The sequence below is a fragment of the Stegodyphus dumicola genome, chromosome 3, assembly GCF_044657685.1.
Source record: "Stegodyphus dumicola isolate Sdum_Otavi_A_Nest chromosome 3, ASM4465768v1".
Lineage (NCBI taxonomy): Eukaryota > Metazoa > Arthropoda > Arachnida > Araneae > Eresidae > Stegodyphus > Stegodyphus dumicola.
The window spans coordinates 48,051,134-48,071,435 of record NC_140770.1 but is presented as its reverse complement, the minus strand read 5'-3'; the positions used below and the strand labels follow the sequence as shown (position 1 = coordinate 48,071,435).

At 30.6% G+C, this 20,302-nt stretch overlaps 1 protein-coding gene and 1 non-coding gene across 4 annotated transcripts in view; one reads left to right on the top strand and one right to left on the bottom strand.

The window, feature by feature from the left end:
* The window catches only part of LOC118183136 (transmembrane protein 243-like), a 31,588-nt gene that overhangs the window by 7,702 nt on the left and 3,584 nt on the right, over window positions 1-20,302 (bottom strand). For 2 of the 3 annotated variants that reach the window (XM_085812858.1, XM_085812856.1), the window contains exons 2-4: window positions 11,356-11,448; window positions 1,370-1,420; window positions 866-970 (exon numbers count right to left, since the gene is read on the bottom strand). In XM_085812858.1, the coding sequence (XP_085668984.1) occupies window positions 866-970; window positions 1,370-1,420; window positions 11,356-11,436 (237 nt within the window). In that variant the 5' untranslated portion in view covers window positions 11,437-11,448. Of the gene's footprint in view, window positions 1-865; window positions 971-1,369; window positions 1,421-11,355; window positions 11,449-18,935; window positions 19,029-20,302 lie in introns of all 3 variants that reach the window. The other variant, XM_085812857.1, reaches the window with a different exon arrangement.
* On the top strand, window positions 11,806-11,913 carry LOC146997982 (U6 spliceosomal RNA). The gene has a single exon (XR_015040469.1). It is a non-coding gene; the product is annotated as a U6 spliceosomal RNA (small nuclear RNA).

Below are 20,302 nucleotides of genomic sequence, written 5' to 3'. Positions count from 1 at the left end.
AAATACACCGTAATATTAAAATTATAAATATCTAACAAAATATCTTCGTTTCTACTTCCTGTATATTGAATCGTGTTTGCTCTTCCCAATGCCTCAAATCATTTAATGCTGCTGCAAATGCAGTCTGTATAGTCAGGTTTAGCTGGCAAATCATTCTCGTCATCACTGTTGTCATCGTCTTTGTCACCATTCAATCCATCTTCCCACATGTAAATGATCTTCACAATTACTACATAGACAAATCTATTTTAAAATTTAAGGAAGGTAATTTTCTTAAGGCCTTGACGAAAGGGAAAATTACGCGAATACTTGCAAAATTTTTAGAAGCTAAAGAGAAATATATGCGAGTAAATACAGTACTACACCACATATACAGAATAAAAGGAAGATAAATTATAATATGCTACTAATAATAGTATACTGCATAGTTTACTAGACAATTTTAATTAATACAATAATCATATGCTAATATAAAACTATGAATTCCATTTTTTAGTTTTACTCTTGCAATTGTTTCCTATTTAACATACTTTGAGTGCTTCAATGTAGTTTTGAATATTAGAACATTCTAATCATGAAAATTATCAAATTGTTAATTTTTTCTTTTTGTTTATTATAAAAATGCTCAGCCATTTTTTATAATTACATAAACAATACTATAATAGCAACTCTAATAGAGAAAAGCATTAAATATCATGCTACATATACGAGTAGCTCTTGTTATTACCATTATCTTCTAAATATGTTTTTTCAAACCAATTATTTTAGAATTTATAATACTTTCAATAGTTTTGTAATTTTATGTATGAATTTGAAAAGTTCCGAGTTGCATTTGTCAATAACTATATAGAGAAAAAATACTAACCAATGTAATATGGGATACACACATTAAGGAAATACAAGCAGCAAAAAATATATTTAGTCCATAGGGTGGCCATTGTGGGAAAATGAATGCACTAATAACAGTTGCCTATAAAATTTAAAAAACTAAATTAAAAAAATCAGGTTTGTATATAATCATGAATAATGAACACACAACTTGTTTTAATATGGTACAAAAATTGCATACATTGTATGTATATTAAATACACATATTTCACAAATAAATGTAAATGGCAAAACTAATATTAATCATTATCATTCAAATTTTTTAAATAGGAAGTTTTCAAATAAAAATATTTAAACAAATTTCTAATATAACAAATATATAAAATGTATTAAAAATATAAATGTGCATATATTATTAAATAAATATAATATAAATTTAATACATTTTACATAAATAACTAATATAAAATGTATTAAAAAGTATTTAAACTCTCATATAATAATGACATGAAAATGAAATGGGAAAATAAAAAAAACTTACTGAAACAATAAGTGATGTCAATACAGCGAAAGATGTATTTACAACACGATCCTAGAAAAAATAATAAATTTCAATAAGCAGATGTATTTTAATCAAAGAAAATATTTAATATACATTATTATTTTCATAATATGAAAATGGATATTCAATATAATTCAACTTTCTAAAAATAATTTTAAAGCACAAGATGAACAAGATAAATTTGCATTTATTTCACTGCTTTAGAAATTATATTCATTTCCCTCCCTACAGGCAGATGGAGAGAATGTTTTTAATTTATACGCATTTAAGTTACTTTTCCATAATGCAACTACAATGCATTTTGATGTGTATGTGTTTATGTATACACACTGCATGCTGTTATGCACACTGCTAGTCTGAAACCAGGGATGTAATAACTAACGTAACACTAACTGGATGTATGTGCCTTTCTCCTCTTTTAATGTATGTAATACCTGTGTTATGCACACTGCTAGTCTGAAACCAGGGATGTAATAACTAACGTAACACTAACTGGATGTATGTGCCTTTCTCCTCTTTTAATGTATGTAATACCTGTGTGAGGTAGTTTAGTGAAATCTGCGTGTATTCAACATGGCCAAGCAATATGAGCATAGTACTTTTACAACGTGTATGATATTGAAGTAGAAGGAGACAATTAAGGCAGTCGTACCAGTCAAGGGCATTGCATCAGTGTTAAAACAGTGGACTTCTATAACTGAAAAGATGGTAAAGTTGCTTCAGGTGTGGCTGAAGTAGAAGCAGCTCAAAGGAGATACTGTGACCAAGGTGATCATCTGCAAGAAGGTGCGAGCTATGATGATTCCAGCCTCTTCAAACAATGACACTGAAAAGACATTCAAGGCAGGTTGTGGCTGGTTTGAAATGTTTAAAAGGTGAAGTGGTGTAATTCACTCTAATTAGTAATGGGGAAGTAGAGAGCTTAGTCAGGAAGGCAATGAAGGGTTCTTTGCATTATAATGCTGATAGAAGACAAAGTTGCTCTACCTTACCTTCAACTGTAAGAACATAGCACTCTTCTATAAGACGATGCCAAGATAAATTTATATAAATGGTAAAGACAGAGATTTCAGACCGCAAACCCATGAAAGATAAGTTGACTGTGTGCACTCCACTTATATGAGTGTTGCCTTTAACATAAAGCTGCTGCTCATATACCATTCAGAAAACATCACAGCATTTAACCCATAAAATTATCAAGGTGTGAAGGGCAAACCCAAATGTGTGGATCACCAAGTAATTCTTTGTCGAGTGAATCATCCTGGTCTGATGTCCTGCTGCTAAAATATATCTGGACGAAAATAACCTACATCTAAAAGCCTTTCTTGTACTCGACAATGCTTCTGCCCCATCACTGAACCTTGAAGATGATATCCCAGAAGAGTTCAAGTTCATCAGTGTTCTCTGCTTTCAACCCAACACCACACTTATCTTAAAGTCCATAGAATAGAACATGATAAAGTTTTAAAACACTTTTCATCAAACACTTATTTTACCACTGCTTTGATGTGATAGCAAGCATCAATCTCACCATTTGCAACTTCTGAAAGGACCATTATAATATCATGATAGGCCTACAAATTATCGATATGGCACTGAAGTGTGTTTCAAGGATAATCTTGAACTTTATGTAGAATACGCTGTGACCTGTGGCTGTGTCTGAAATGGATTTTGAAGGCTTCAAACCGAACCCAAAGAGGAAGTGATAGAAGAAATTGTGTTCCTTGGCCCTCAAAGATAGATGAGAGTGATAGTGAGAATTGCTCTGACTAACTTATAACCAAAGAGTTAAATGAACTACAAATAAACTTAAGAACATTCAGGGAAAATAGGAGGCAGTTCATACACAAAAAGGGACATAAAAAATTGCAAGGTGTCACAGAACAGCACTAGTTAGTGGCACTTATTTAGCAATTTCAAAAGCATTCTTAAAAGGATGATGAAACAAATTTTCTTATACTAGTTTCTACTAAAATGTACTTCAGATAAAAGAAAGGAAACAATGGAGAAAAGGTAGCAAAAATAAATAAATAAATAAATAAATAAATAAAATAAAATAAAATAAAAAAAGAATGAAGATGTACATAATAGAATACAGAAATTAAACTTCGTATAAGCAGTTTATTTCTTCACATTCATTTTTATATGTTTGTCTTATGTTACATAAATGTACATAAGTACAGGGTATTTTTTCCCATTTAAAAATATGTAACAAAAAATGAGATGGTTAAATAGGGGATTGAAAAAGATTAATGGTTATTGGAGAAGTCAAACAAGAATCAGCATAATATTTGTAAATTGTGCAGGACTAGTTTCGATGGTTCTATAGTTAAACCATCAAAAGCAAAATTTATAAATATTACACTGATTCTTGTTGTTTGACTTCGGAAATAATCATTACTTGGCATATTATTTTAACCTCGATCAATGTATTTGAAATGCATTTAAATGTATTTTAAATGTATTTGAAAGGGGAAAAAACTCCAGGATATGAGTAGATTAGCTTACTAACTCAAGTCATGGAACAAATTAAACTCTTGTGCAAAGACACCACAATACAAAAGATGTTTACACATTTTTAGAACAATTTCAGGGCCATTTAATTAATGTTTAAAATGTAAAGATTAATCTTTTAAATGTTCAGCCTGATAGCTTTTTTTTTGGACTATAAGTCTGCATCATCATTTCCACGGTAGAAAAACTTTTTGTAATATTTCCAGAGGTGCCGATTTCCATTACTCTTCTACTACATTCCAGAGTTCATCAATCGTGGTGGGTTTGCATTTGTAAAGAGCTTTTTTCGAAAGACCAAAGGCACAATAGTCCATGGGTGAAATGTTAAGGGAGTTTGCAGGAATATGTTGAAAAAGTATATATGCTATAGCTGTATCAGTCTATTTTTTCAAAGAATGCAGGAGTATTTTCGAAGTGTGACTTGTAGCTTTGTCTTGATAAAGATCCACTCTTTGAAAGGTAATGAAATAAAGAAATGAATATCTTCTGTAAATAACGAACGTAAAACTTTCTCTTGATAGTACATTGAGTTGATTTTAACATTTTTTCACCCTTCTTATTTTTAATTTCCTGTTCTAAGACATTCCTGTAACAATGATAAGCCCTTTACTGGAACTTCTCTTGCATTAACAGAAAAAGGTTTGAAATTTTTTTTCTCTTTCTCTCTTTATCTTCGAAGATAATAAATCGACTTTTTTCTGTTGCAGTCATTTTAGGTAAACCCATGCTAAATAAAGGACCACAATGTATTTTTATTTATCACCTACTAAATAATTTTTAAGCAAGGTTCTACAAATTGTTCTGCACTGAGCCACACACCTCGGAAAAAGCTGGTAAACATTATGTTTTTTAGGCATTTTAAGTATTAAATATTTTGGTTTATTATTTTATTAATTGTAGCTACAGACATATTTAAAGACTCTTCAACTGTTTTACATACTATACATTTCACAACACTTTTGAATAAGAATATTTCTCTTCGAAAAACACAAAAATATATCCTATAATCCACAACTTGTTTACAAGCAACATTTTGAAAGAAGATTAAATTTTAAAGTAGCAGACAATATTTCTCATTTCATAAGCTGTTGCCAGATATTTTTATTCTAAAACATTTGCTTCATTTTAAAAATGTGTAAATGCTCTCCCTGTATTCAAGTAAGACTAAAAATATGTAACTTAAAATTCTAACATTTATTTGCAACAGTCTCTTGGCTCACTTTAATTTGGTTATTTCCTTTTTCATCCTAAACTAACATTAACTTAAATAACTGCTTAAAATAAGTCACTTTAAACTGCATCCTTTTAAAAGTAATACCATGTCACAGGATTCTTACATAATGCTAATGATGGAGATAACTCTGCAAACTGAATCTTAAATTAACCAAACAAAATCAATCTTTACCAAGCTTTCATCTCAGACATGCCACATTCATTTTCTGCTTCTCTTGGTAGCTAGTTTACTGCTCTGCTTGTCTTCAAAAATACACTTCAAAATTTTAAATGGTACCAATGTGGTATTAGAACACACACTTACTATGCCAATCTATCTGTGTTGGCTTCAAAGTGTTTATCAATAAGAATAAAAAGAAATATTAATATTGCTCATGACTGTAATTATTTCTTTTTGCATTCTCTGTCATTATTAGCAACTATGCATCTCTGTGCAGACAATTTTTAAAATATGTCACATATATTACATAATTTATGTGGTGTTAACACAGAAGCTGAATGCTTGATACCTTTTTCTTTGATACATAATTGTGAATTTGTAAATGATTATCTTTATTTAATCATAATTTACATGAAGCAATATAAGCATGAAGACCTTCACCTTTTGTTCAATTATTTAAGGAAATATCTCACATATTCATACCATAACAACTGCCGACATAAAAAAGCAGCAAACAACATGTTACCTAGATCAGGGTTCTTAAATTGTATGGGGTCCTGGGACCTGCAGCACGGGGTCGCCAAAAATTTTAGCAGTTTTAGTATTTCTTTAACTTATTATAATAATTTTACAATTTTCAAATACTTTTATACAATGTATCTGAAAACAGATAAAGATAAGACAATACAGACAAAGGAAAAAAAAATATTTAGATGCATCTTTTTTATAATATAAACATTCATTTTCCTTGCTTTGCACGTGACGCTGTCATTTCGCCTATTACTTATTTAAAATTCTCACATTATTCTGTCTTAAAATTAGAAATTAAAGTTAATGACCTAAAACTGCAATAGTATATTACAGTACAAGCGAAAAAATTGACAGTTTCACTCACACATGTGTCGGATTTGTATTGACAATACTTATGGGGTCGCACAAATTTTTAAAAAATATTATGGGGTCCTGGGTGTCATGAAAAAATCTCAATGATAAAAAGGTGTCATGACTGAAAAAAGTTTGAAAAACCCTGATCTAGATAAAAGCAGGCTTGAGAAAAGCATTGCTGATGTTAGATTAAGACTGATAAAGTTATTATACAGTACAAAGTCTTTAATCCGGACTCGTCGGACATCGGCGATTCCAGATTAGGGGTTTTTCCAGATTATAGATCATCAATTTAAATCTGGTAAGATGGTATACAGAAATTATAAAATTAAAAATATGAAACCGTAATTTATGAAATAAAGAGCAATTCTGATCTAAAGGGTATCAAAATTTACAAAAAAAAAAAGCTTAATAATTATTTGCTTACTTTATTGAATATTTCTTTCAACGCGCGCATGCGTAAAGCATACATTACGCATAGTCGAAATTAGAAAATTGCAACCAGAAAACTATTTGATGTGTATTCGTGCTATTTATAATGATGAGGAATTTGATTTAAATCATATCAAAGACGAAGTACATTGAGATGAAATACTACATTTAGTAAGGAACTATAAGCCGAATAAAATAAAAACATCTGCCCTGAAGATGAGGATAGTGCTGACAGATCAACTTCCTATTCATTGCACCCTCGCTAGGAACGGCCATACAGAAGGTTAGTAATAGGGTAAAAGGAATAGATCTCAGATCTACCCCAAAGGGATTATCCATCAAAACTAGTACATAGCTGAGCAAACTCGTACATAAAATTTATGGTACTGAAAGCCTAAGACCAATAACAAGTGCTTTATCCTCCTATATATTTACTTTAATAAAATTTGTGGACTTGATCTGACTGTCAAGATTTTTTTTTTTTTTTAACTTCCTTGTACAAAGTAAAAAGGAAGTATCGTAATCGCAAAAAGTTTCAGGCAGCATATTTCAACAAAAATATCCATTTTGACCGCTATTGGATGCAACTTAACGATGCTTTGCATGATATCTGTACATAAGGACCAAATAAAATACTCTTTTCCTCCAAAAAAATTCTAAAACTGCTTTAAAATGAATTCTGAAGAGAATTTTTTGTGGCATCTGTACGAACGTATCTCGCATAACTCAAAAACAAGTAGCCTCAAAACGTATATAAATATATTTATATATATATATCCACTCTGTTACCCGGCTCAGTGATCTCAGTTTCTTTACTCTTATACAGAGGCTGTTCACATATTTTTTAGATGATGTATATTGTATTCACAAAACTAAATTACATAAAATTATTGTGTTTTAAATGTTTTCCCTTATTCTGAACTATCTTTCGACACCGCAATTTCCAGGATAATAATGCCTTTTGAAGTGGCAGAAGAAGTACAGTCAAAAGTCGTTAATTCGGACACCCATAATCCGGAATGATCTATAATCCGGACCTCAAAGCTAAAAACTTTCTGCGCATGCGCCGCGTTGGCACATGCGCACAGGCGTTTTACGCGTGCGCTTGAGACCTTGACTACTGCGCATATGCGTGTGCGCAAGTGCTGAATACGTTTTTGCCTGCGCGTTTAATGTATAACGGATGGTGTAAGCTAAAATTATCTAATTATCTATTTCAGTTAATGTTGATGATTGCGTTGTTCCTTAATCTTTGAATTGGATCCGGCTTATTATTTTTTGCAGACTGTAAGAGCAATTTTATAAAAGTAAACTTGAACTTTCGATTATGTCAAATAGAATTTCCGATGCTGGAACTTCCAAAGGATCTACAAAACGAAAGTATGTTTTGATGTCCAACAAACAAAAAGTGGAATTGCTGCATAAAATGGATAAAGACATGAAGAATGTGACAGAGAGGTTAGTGAAAACGAAAAAATTTCGATTGACAAGTTAGTCGGTATTCTCGGCACAGCAATTAACGGGACTTGAACAGCGGAACTTTGTAACTGAACATGAAATTATGTCTGTTTATAGAATTAAAGTGGGAGTATTATCACATAAAACGAAGCAACTTAAACAACTTACATTGAAAGAAATGTTTAATAAAGTAAACAAATAAATATTAAGGTTTTTTTTTTTTTGGTAAATTTTGATACCCTTTAAATCATAATTGTTCTTTATTTCATAAATTACGGTTTCATATTTTTAATTTTAGAATTTCTGCATGCCATCTTACGAGATTTAAACTGATGATCTATAATCCGGAAAAATCGATAATCCGGAATCGCCGAAGTCCCGACGAGTCCGGATTAACGACTTTTGACTGTATTCTATTCCATTCCTCCTGAACAGCTTTCCAGAGTCCTCTTAGGGTTTTGGGACAATGTTTGGATAATACAGTTTTTAAAAGTCTGAAAGCACAAAAATCCATAGGTGACACATCGGGAGATTTCGTAGGTATATCAGTGAAGGGTATGTATGGCTTTGATACCAGTTTTTTGTTCCATTTCTTTTAGGAAATTTACAGTGGATTTTGATGTGTGACTGCTAGCTTTGTCCTGATGGAGTCCCACAGATTGATGGCACGGTGGGTAAAGCGATGGTATTTCATGCAGAAAACAGGCGACAAAATATGTTCCTGATAGTATTTGGAGTTATCTTGACATTTTTTTGCTTTCTCTTTATTTTTAACTTGCCATTATAAGAAAAACCAGCAACAATCATGAATCCCTTAGAAAAACTTTTTTTCGATTCTTTGAACCATGTACTTAAACTTTTATCCTCCCCTTTTATAATAATAAATGGCTCTCTCTCTTTTTTTTTTTTTTTTTTTTTTTTTTATTACAATCATTAAAATATACCCATGCTTCATTTATTGTGATAACTGTTTTCCATTTTTCTTCGGATAAGTGTTTCTCATATAGAGTTCTGCAACGTGTCCTGCATTGAGTGATATGCTTTGGAAGAACACGATGCACATTGCGTTTTTTCGCTTTCTTAAGATTTAAATCAACGTTTATCATTTTGTTTACAGTGACACCGAGCATTTTTAATGATTTTGCAACTGTCCTTTGACTAGGGGGATTTTCTTTCAACATTAAACAACGTACCTTTGCAATAGTCGAAGATGTCCGTTTTTTCCCTGGATACTTGTTTGGAATTTTTTGTCCCACTTGAGGCTCCAATTTGACGTTTTTTTGCTTTCTTGTTGATGATATTACCTATTGTTGCTTTAGATAGCACAAAACCATGACTCTCACATCGTTTTTGGATAACGGAGTATGCATATTTCTCTTCGGAAGGAGCGTAAATGTAGCCTTCGAACCACTCCTTTGTTAAATTCGCCATTTTGAATAAAAACAAAACTTTCAAGCCACAGACGATAATTTTGACTTTTAAAAACATAGTACAATTGGAATTACTTCTTTTGCAGCAAACGATTTTTTATTACCGCTTACCAAAATCGTCTAAAAAATGTCCGAACAGCCTCTGTATGTTTGTAAATTTTACATTTTTTACTTTAAAAATGATTGAATTATGTTGTTCTTATCTTCTGGTTAAGGTTTTTATGCCTTTAGTAAATCTGTATGCAATATTTTTAGAATTATCAACAATTTTAAATTGTTTAAGTGCCGATAATAAGTTATAATTTTTTTGATGGCGGCCATTTCTTGTTTACATTTGGAACAGCAGGACAGCAGTTTTGTTGCCAATCTACAGAAACTTAGCTTTGCAACAACAAAGATAACGCCTTCCTTTATTACTGCGAATTAAATCATGCTTAATCCTTTCTGGAATTTTTTCGAGGAAATAAGTGTTTAAGATTTACTTCGTAATTTTTAATACAGAGATTTTGAGTTTTTATGTATTTTTGCCTTGTCACGATGTGAGAACTGAATTAATTGAATGAGAAATACTCAATCGTCTGTGAAAATTTTTGTTTTGTTTGCTTAATTTCTTTTATACATCGTTCTAGCTTTATTATAGTTTTTGAATAGAACATAGATAATTCTTTAAATGATATAAATTTTGTGCATTCTGAGTTATAATATGAACGAAATATAATACTGTTAAGTGAACCTAGTGCCAGAGTGTCGCTATGGTAAACAAATAGAGTTAATTTTAAAGTATGCATTTATTCTATTGTGGTTTATGCGCTGTCGGCAAAGTAGATTTAATTCAATCCAATATGTTTAAATGAAATGCAAGAAAAAATGCGTATAATTTAATATTCCATACAAGGAAGTCATGTGGTGTACACATCAGATTTTTAATTAATGGTAACAAGATATATTTTTCTATTATAAAAATATTTTACTAATCTTCAATTACAGTAAGAATAAATTAAAGGCAGAATAGTTTTGTTCCTGAAAGAAAAAGAACTTCATACTTGATATTTTCAAAATCAAGAGTTTTTGCTATAAAAGTAAAAGCAAAATCTAGGGTTAAATTTTGTCTAATTTTAAAATTATTAGATTTTATGAAAGCTAATGTGGGACAAGGCAATTTCAGCAACTAAAGGAGGGAAAGTGTTTGCCTTGGTTGTGTGATAATGGCAAAGCCTCGAGGGCTGTCTCCCTAAGTTCATAAATAAAAATAATAACTAAGTTTGTCATTAAATATTTTTTCAATTCACCTTAATTTCATTTCAAATTGAAACTATCCAACATAAGCTGGAGTCAGAGTCAACGTGTTTTTAGCGACTCTAACTCCGACTCCTTTTCCCCAAAAATCTGCTTAACTCCAACTCCACAGCCTTGCATGAACCAGACTCATCATGGATCTCAGGAGTTCCCTATCACACATATCTAAAAAAGCGTAATTATCTATTTAGTTATAGTATACATTTCCGATCCCACAAAAACACTTTTGTGATCATATGGAGTAACACTAATAAAATTCCTGTCAACTATATTCACAATTAAAAAATTTATATCATGGACATTTTCTAGGATACATCCTGAAGTAGGGCATTGCAAAGAAATGTGAAACTGTCCTGTACAATCTGGGGTGTGTGATTAGCTTAATTTTATATAGAGTTGTCAATGTACTAGAGATTGAAATTTAAGAGCAATTATTGCAATCATTTTTGAAAGCTTCACACAACTCACAATTTAAAAAATAAATTAAATACAGCAATCATATTAAAAACTCCCAATATGCTCTTCATTAACTTTAAAAAACATTTTTAAAAACTTACTCTCCATTTTGATACTCCAAAAAGGGGTTTATCTGTCATGTGACCAAGCGATGGAGAGTAATCATGACGAGGATCTCCCATTTCTGGGAAGTTCTGTGAAATAAAGCAAAATGCTGTCTTAATAAATATATAATTAGGAAAGAAAATTACAAAAATTGACACATACTTAAACAATATTAACAAAGATTATAAGACGTTAAGTTTACATTAAAGCTATAAAAAATCCTTTCAAGAAGTAAAAATTTTATATTTTTTTATATACTGATATACTTATTCTGTACATAAACTAATTGAAACTTATATACTTATTGTGTACATCAGCTAATTGAAAATTAAGAAAAATAACAACCTTAGAATAGTGTAAACTGTGAATAATGCTCTGTTAATTCAAAATGATTGATTATACATACATTCCTCTTATTCAGAAGGGAAAAGAGACACATCTCCCCCCCCAAAAAAAAGAAAGCAGGGTTTTACTAAAATTGGAACAATACAGAGAAGATTAGGATGGTCCCTGCTTAAGGATAATACACAAGATCATGAACGTTCTACATTTTTCTCTCTCCTGACACTTCTGATGAAATTTACTAATTCAGTAATGAATATTAACGCTAATGTTCCTGATACAGACACTAGAACATTTCAGTAAATATAGGGACAAATTTTTTAAAAAATATTTCAGCAGAAATATGACAGATGATAATTTGGTAAAATTAATAACTTATTCTCTCCCCAAAATAACTATAAAGCTGCAAGCACAGAAACTGAAAACTGCATTGGTTTGCTGTTTGAACTGTGACAGGCAATAAAAGATTTGTATTCCCTTAGAATTTTGAAATATTTGGAAGCTTACTCCACTAATTCTTTTCTAATTTTCTAACAGTCGATGCTCGTCACTTAAGCTTAAACTACCGTTACTATTGATTTTTTTGCCTAATAAAAATCCTTTCAGTTTATGAAATGTCAGTAAGGACTCGTTGATTTAATGCAATATTTTGTCGAGATCCATGACTTTTTTTCATAAACGTATAAGGGTGTACAGCCTTCCCTCGCATTCGTGTGTTTGATACTGATGGATGCGAAAGGGATCCATCAGTATCAAGCTGATGATACTGATGAAAATGCCAACAGATACCACTGCTGAGAAGCCAAATATATCAATCCAGGATTCATACACATTTCTGCACATGGAAATTAAGTACTTTTAAGGACCATTAATGAAATTTCACCAATTTTCACCATGTCTGAAAGTAACTTTAAAATCAGATAAAGATTTAAATACTTAAATAGTTATTTATTTAAATATTATTTATTTAAACAGAACTTAAAACATAAATGAACATTCTTCTGCTAACAAAATCAAGTACAGTTCATGGTGATGTAGCTAAACGGGAACAAATTAAAATTATAAATATGGATTAGTAATGAAAGACTATACAATTTAATCGAAGCTGGCTCAGTAACTATATCATTCTAACAAATTCAAATGTTGGCAGTGATAATAAATAATAAGCCAAATAATTACAAATTACATTGGCCAGCATGGTTTTTGATGTTTCTATATTTTACATTGTTTCTAGAAATATTTTTTATGCCTATTTCAGAAATATAAATACTTTTATCTATCACGTAAGGATTTCTTTTAATTGAATGATTTATATGGAAAATAATTTTCTTTCTAATAAATGGCAGCACATTATTTAAAATAGTTTAATCATGTAACTGATGCTTTAAATTAAACATTTGCTAAGTTTCAAGTGGTTATTTTCAGTGCTTTTAATTAGTATTTCAGGAAGTAAGGCTTCCCTGAAATGTGTGAATGATGCCGATATATTCTGTTATGTTTATAAAAATTACGCACCAGTAAAACAAAGGCTAAATATCACAGATTTTGTTAAAAATACATACTTTGCATATTTTGGAATTAAATTAGGCAATCAAGACAAGCCATGGGTTCCGCGTGAAGTGTGCTGAACTTGTGCTAAGCTTTGCACCTCTGGAGTAGAAGTAGGAAAACTTTACTGTCTTTTCCAATTCCAATAGTGCGGAGAGAACAAAAGAATCATTATGATAATTTTTTTGTGCATGTGTGTGACAAATGTTACTGGTTATAATGAAAAAAATAAGGGAGGTATTGCACATCCAAACCTACAGTCAGCAATAAGACCTACAGGGCATAATGCAAATCTTCCTGTTCCTCATCCTCAAGCTAATATGAAAAATATGTGATACAGAAATTTATTCAGACTTGCATGTAACTGAAGAAGAGGAAGATCTGTATATGCCTAAAACAAATGAAACTATCTATACCAATACTATGTAACTTCAAGAGGGAATTTTTGTTAGACCTCAAATTCAAAAACTTATGTTAGATTCCAAATTTGAAGCAATGGGAAATGACTGTGAAAAAGAAGCGTGGTTGAGTTTTAAAAATGTGAATGAAAATTTTTTTAGGGAGCAAAAAAACATCCACATTACAATATTATGGAAGACATGCTACATAAATTAAGATTGCTCAGAGGCAACATGAGTAATAAATTACATTTTTACATGCACACATAGATTACTTTCCAGAGAATCTAGAAAAAGTCAGAGAAGAACAAGGTGAATGATTACATCAGAATACAAAAGACATGGAAATACGGTACCAAGGAAAGTGGAATAGAAACATGATGGGAGACTATTGCTGGATGTTAAAAAGAGATGTACCAAGTGAAAAAAGTACAAGCAGGCAAAAACCAACCAAAAGAAAATTCTTGCCTTGAAGCTAATGCTTAGCTTTAAAACATTCAGCTAATTTTATAATATACATTGTATAAGAACAATGGTTCCCAGACAAAAGCGCACGCGACAAAAGCCCACTATGACAATTGCCCACAGCGATGAAAGCGCACATTGATAAAAGCCCACGCTGATAAAAGCCAACATAGATATAAGCCCACGTTGATAAAAGCACACACTGATAAATATACACATAATCAAAAGGGACTTATGGTTTTTATTACTATAGAATGTATTTATAATCTTAATTATAATAAATTATTCAGATCTGAATGTTAATGTCTCAAATATATGTCTGTTTGTATATTTTGTCACTCCTTCATTTGTTTAATTTATTAGGTTGAAAGCAAACTTTCCGCTCTCTGATTGATTAGCTATAACATTTCGATGATAAATCTGAAATTACATTTTATTATTTATTTACTTATTTAACTTTGGTATGTGTATGTGAAAATGAAAAATATCATTGTGGAGTTTCTCACATGCTATTTTTAAGGTAATATGGCTGAGATTAAATATAATTATTTTTCATTATTAAAACTATTAACTTTTTCATTAAAAAAACACTTGAATTTTATTTTCTTCCTTTTTAGTTTTTCCTTTAGTTCCTTTTTAGTTGTGTAATATTGAAACAGTTAAGCATAATGAGAACTTCGCTAAGAGATATTTTATTCTTTATTTTAGACTGAGTTTATTATCAAAGTTTAAACATATTTCTCATTGAAAGCTTTTTTGAATGTAACAATTATAATTTGGCAATTTTCTAGAAATATTTTCTTTCAGATTTCTAAATAAATTAAAACTGTCAGCTGACACCCTGTCAGAAGATGAAGTCCAAGTGTAACCTCTTAACCTTTCAACTACAGCAATTTGAAATAGTGTTTTCAATTTTCATTTTATTTATTTATTTATTTTGGGGGTGGTGGAAAACTCTTAGAAGTCAACATATCTACAAATTTAAGTAGTACAATCATCTCAATCTATAGTAATAAATATGTAGCATTTTATTAGAGTTTGTGAAGATTACAAAGAACCATGTTTATAATAACATCTAATAAAATTTTGTAACTAGATGAATGTATACAGTCTTCAGATTCAAAGTTCATCGTTTTTAGATCCTAAGTATACATATTACATAAATTCATCATTCATTAATAGTATTATGTATAGTAATAGAAAATTAGTATTAATGTTTCAAATTGCAATTTTTTTAATATTTTTTTTAATAATTTGTCTTGCATATACTGTATATTTGTTCAAGATGTATGGATATCAGTTATAAAACATGAAAAATACACAGAAAGCAGATAATTTTACATAACAGCTGATTGTGAAAGAAAAATTACAGTGATCTTAATTACAGTTATAGTGCTTTTAAATCTTCCTATTGTAAATAGCTGTTTTCTAATTGGCAAACTAATAGACTATATTAATTCTATTATCCATTAGAAAATAATTATAGGGAATTATATGTATTGACGACAAATTATCTATTGACACAAATGTTTTCTTAATCATAATAGAATACGGTACTTTTATCTTTCTTGTTGAAATAAAAGTTTGGCTTTAATTCTCCATATTAAATTCATTACAGTCAAAAGTCGTTAATTCGGACACCCATAATCCGGAATGATCTATAATCCGGACCTCAAAGCTAAAATCTTTCTGCGCATGCGCCGCGTTGACGCACGCGCAAAGGCGTTTTACGCGTGCGCGCAAGACATTTACGACTGCGCAAGCGTAGAATACGTACGTTTTCGCATGCGCGTTTAATTTATAACGGATGGTATAAGCTAAAATTATCTAATTATCTATTTCAGTTAATGTTGATGATTGCTTTGTTCCTTAATCTTCGAATTGGATCCGGCTTATTATTTTTTGCAGACTGTAAGAGCAATTTTATAAAAGTAAGCTTGAACTTTCGATTATGTCAAATAGAATTTCCGATGCTGGACTCTCAAAGGATCTAGAAAACGAAAGTATGTTTCGATGTCCATCAAACAAAAAGCGAATTGCTACAAAAAATGGATATCCTTTGTTTATCTAACTGTTCCGAAATCTGTTTATCAATTTCACGCTGCTCTGCGCGAGGGGGGGCGTCGCGGCGCGCAATGAACTGGAAGTTGTTCTGTCAGCACTATCGTTATCTTCAGGGCAGATGTTTTTTATTTTATTCGGCTTATAATTCCTTACTAAACGTAGTATTTCATCTCATTTACTCCGTCTTTGATATGATTTAAATCAAATTCCTCGTCATTATAAATATCACGAATACAAATCAAATAGTTTTCTGGTTGCAATTTCCTAATTTCGGCTATGCGTAAGGTATGCTTTACGCAATCGCGCGTTGAAAGAAATGTTTAATAAAGTAAACAAATACATATTAAGCTTCTTTTTTTGTAAATTTTGATACCCTTTAGATCATAATTGCTCATTATTTTATAAATTACGGTTTCATATTTTTAATTTTATAATTTCTGCATGCCATCTTACCAGATTTAAACTGATGATCTATAATCCAGAAAAATCGATAATCCAGAATCGCCGAAGTCCCGACGAGTCCGGATTAAAGACTTTTGACTGTATATGCAAAAAGACTTTTGACTGCATTTCTGCAGTGTTAAATTAGTTATAAATTATTCTCTGTATATGATGAAAATTTACATACATTTTATACTCCTTATAATTTTGTAGAATGAAAAGAAGCAGTGTGGCCAGTATTCCCTTTCAACTCCCTTTGTCGAACTTATACGAGGGCACTTCCATTTGTCGCATAAATAGTATAATAACAAAGTTACACATACATGTACATGTTTATAATTACATTATTTTGATTGACTCTCTTAATTCAGCCGGAGCCCAAAATTAAATGTGTACCTTTACTTAAATTCATTGTTCTATTAGTTGTTATTAATTTAATTTATTTTTTATTTTATCTTTATTCATGAATCTACTTTGTGCAGCTGAAGAAAAAGAGAAAAAATATTTGTTTTAACGGTAGCATATATATCGGTGTGGGTTTTTGTCAACGTGGGCTTATACCTATGTGGACTTTTATCAATGCGTGCTTTCATCGGTGTGGGTATTAGTAGCATGGGCAATTATCCCAGTGGGGTCTTTTTTGTGGACTTTTGTCGTGTGCACTTTCATCTAGTGGGCTTTTGTCCGGTCACCAAGAACAATATATGACAGTATATTTTTATATTCTTTCCATTCAATTACATGCTTTGGTTAGAGTAGATTTAAGGGTAGCCCTTGGATTATCACTAAGTTGTTGTTTCATTTATTGCCAAGTTGCTGTTTCATTTATCGCCAAGCTGTTGTTTCATTTATCGCCAAGTTGTTTCATTTCTGGTAACCTGCATAGCTCAATGCTATGGAAACCCTATTGTGATGTAATTGGTTGCGTGATTACAATGAATTTGAATAATGGGAAAGATTTGAAAAGGCTTGTGTGTGTCGGATTTGGGATAAGAAGTATGTTGTTATTTTGCAATTTACACGGTAAAATGGCTGAATGTGGTAAGATTGATTTGAAGTTTCTGTACGATTTGGAATGAAAGGGAAAAAAGCATTAATTGACTGGTGGGTAAATGAAGGTTTTAGAAGCCATTATAGTGTTTGTAGGAAGGAAATACCTTCCTACAAACACTATAATATGGTAGTGCCGGTATGGTCAGACGATACCGGCACTACGGAGGATATTTTTCACTATTATTTTATGTGACGATGCCAGTATACACGTTCCAGTTCATATAATTTTAGGAAGTTTTTGGATGCCGTTTTAGAATTTTGTTGACTGAAGAAGACACATCTTAAATAAGGTAAGTGGATATTTCCTTTGTGTAGTGCTATGATGAATTTCCTTTTTATGTTATTTCATTGTTTGATTTAAAATGTAGTTTACTGAGATGATATACTTTTTGTTGGCTGTTTTTTTTTTTTTTTTTTTTTTTTTTTTTACTTTTTAAGTGAATATAGATGTGTACATGAACAAAAAAAGAGTGTACAATGCCTAGTTTGTGCTATTCTCTCATGTCTTTTTAAGTGAAAATAGGTCGATGTGTACATGGACACCGAATTTGTGCAATTCTTTGACTTCTTATTTTGGATTTGTGTAACAGCAATTTTTCGGGCACAAATCGGCGCTACACGAAGACAAAATAACAAGTCGAAGAACTGCACAAACTTGGTGTCCATGTACCGTCAATCACCAATTATCACCAAGGGGCACCTGTAAATATATTTTTACCTATGCTTTATATAATATACTAAAAATATTAATTTATTTATAAATCTATTTATATACTTTATGAAACATATTAAATATATTTTTGTTACTGTGCAATTTATTTTTAACTTGCATTACTAAAATAAGTTCAATAATATAAGGTAAAATAGAAGTATTTGTGAAAATACAAAAGCTCTCAATTTGCAAAAAAATCCTGACATGATACAGAAATTCGGATTCCATTTTTGAAATCAGCACTGAAAAAAATATATGAAATTAGCTATTAGATTTAAAACATCATCCATTTTTTTAAATGCAGACCAGTGTAATTAATGAAAAATATGGCCAAGCATTCAATGAAAATCTTATTTCTCTGTGAAGCAAAGCCAGGGGCACTGCATGCAAATAATTTTCATCATATGTGTTTCGCTACAGAGCCATTCACGTTTTTTCAAAGCACTGATCAATTTGCAAAAGAAAAAGGTCTGTGTTGCTACTTGAAATTTTTTCACTATCACTGTAACCATGAAAACTACTGCTTTAAATCATCACAACTTCAAGCAAATACCTTCAAATAACAATATTTGAAATTTCGTTTTGATTAGTTGAGCAGATAGGCCACTAGTGGTTCATATATCAGAGAAGTTCTTTTATTACCATCCTGTATAAAAACAAAAAATAGTATTAAAATAACCATGCTATACAAAAAGAAGTTACTTTGATGCTGATGGCATCATAAAATTTATAACTTCTCTAGTGTCTGAATTCATAATTATAAAACTAGGGGAAAAGAGAAGAAATAAAAAAACATCAAACTCTATCCTGTGTTTTTTCTGCATTGAATAATAACATTATTATTACCACCTATTCATTGGATAATTACTCAGTCATATTAATCACTATGTAAATAAAAGCAGAAATATTTAATCACTATGGATAATACTTTGTCACTGTACATATAAATGCAGGATGACTACAAAATCTGTAAACATAATTATAAATTATGTTTTCATACATATTATGTCTTTAAAGTTAGTTCTGATGGTAAAGTAATGTTTTATTTATAAGCATTTTTTTGAATAACTGACAATTTCAAATGCAGATTAATTACAAATGTATAAAATAAAGATCTGTGTAACATCAAGTTTATGATGTTGCAGTAGCATAAATTATGCAATAATAGTACTATTCAGAATTTCTTTTTATCTTTTAGTTTCTTTATACTTACAAAATTTTCAGAAATTAATTTTTTTTTTTTTTTTTTTTTTTTTTTTTCTGAACATATTAACTGCTACTGGAATTCTGACTTTGTGACTGAAAAAAGGTGATGTATTTTTGGTCAGAATTATGAAGGTATCTGCATACATTATTAGTGTAATTATATTCAATTGATGAAAGAGTAGAGTATATAAGTGTTAAATAAGTTTGAAAGAGTAATAATGATTTTAAATTAAAAGAAACAAAAACACTTCAACATTTCATTTAAAAATTAACAATAATAATTAATATTTTTTCGAAAGTTCCCTTAGTAACTATGCTGAAACACTTTCATTTTCTCTAAGGAGAATTCTTGTTCAGTAAATAGCAAATATGCACCCTGTATCAATGGTATAGAGGACTGTCTTAATAATCAGATACAAGACATGCCCAGGTTCGAAGAAACAGACTAGTGACCTCTTGTGCTAACCATATGAATTCAGTCATTTGTGCAATAATGCAAATCATAGACAATTTATGTACACAATCGTATAAATGGTTGCATATAATAATCATTACAGTTTTCATATTTTTAGGAATACAAATTAATGAAAAGGAGAATTTCGGGAGTACAGATTTTAAAAGGAGTATGGTTCATGAAAAGATGTACAAAACTCTCTAAAGAAGTAAATTTGGTCACCTTTTTCAAGAAGCCTAAAACTAAAATCTTCAAATCCT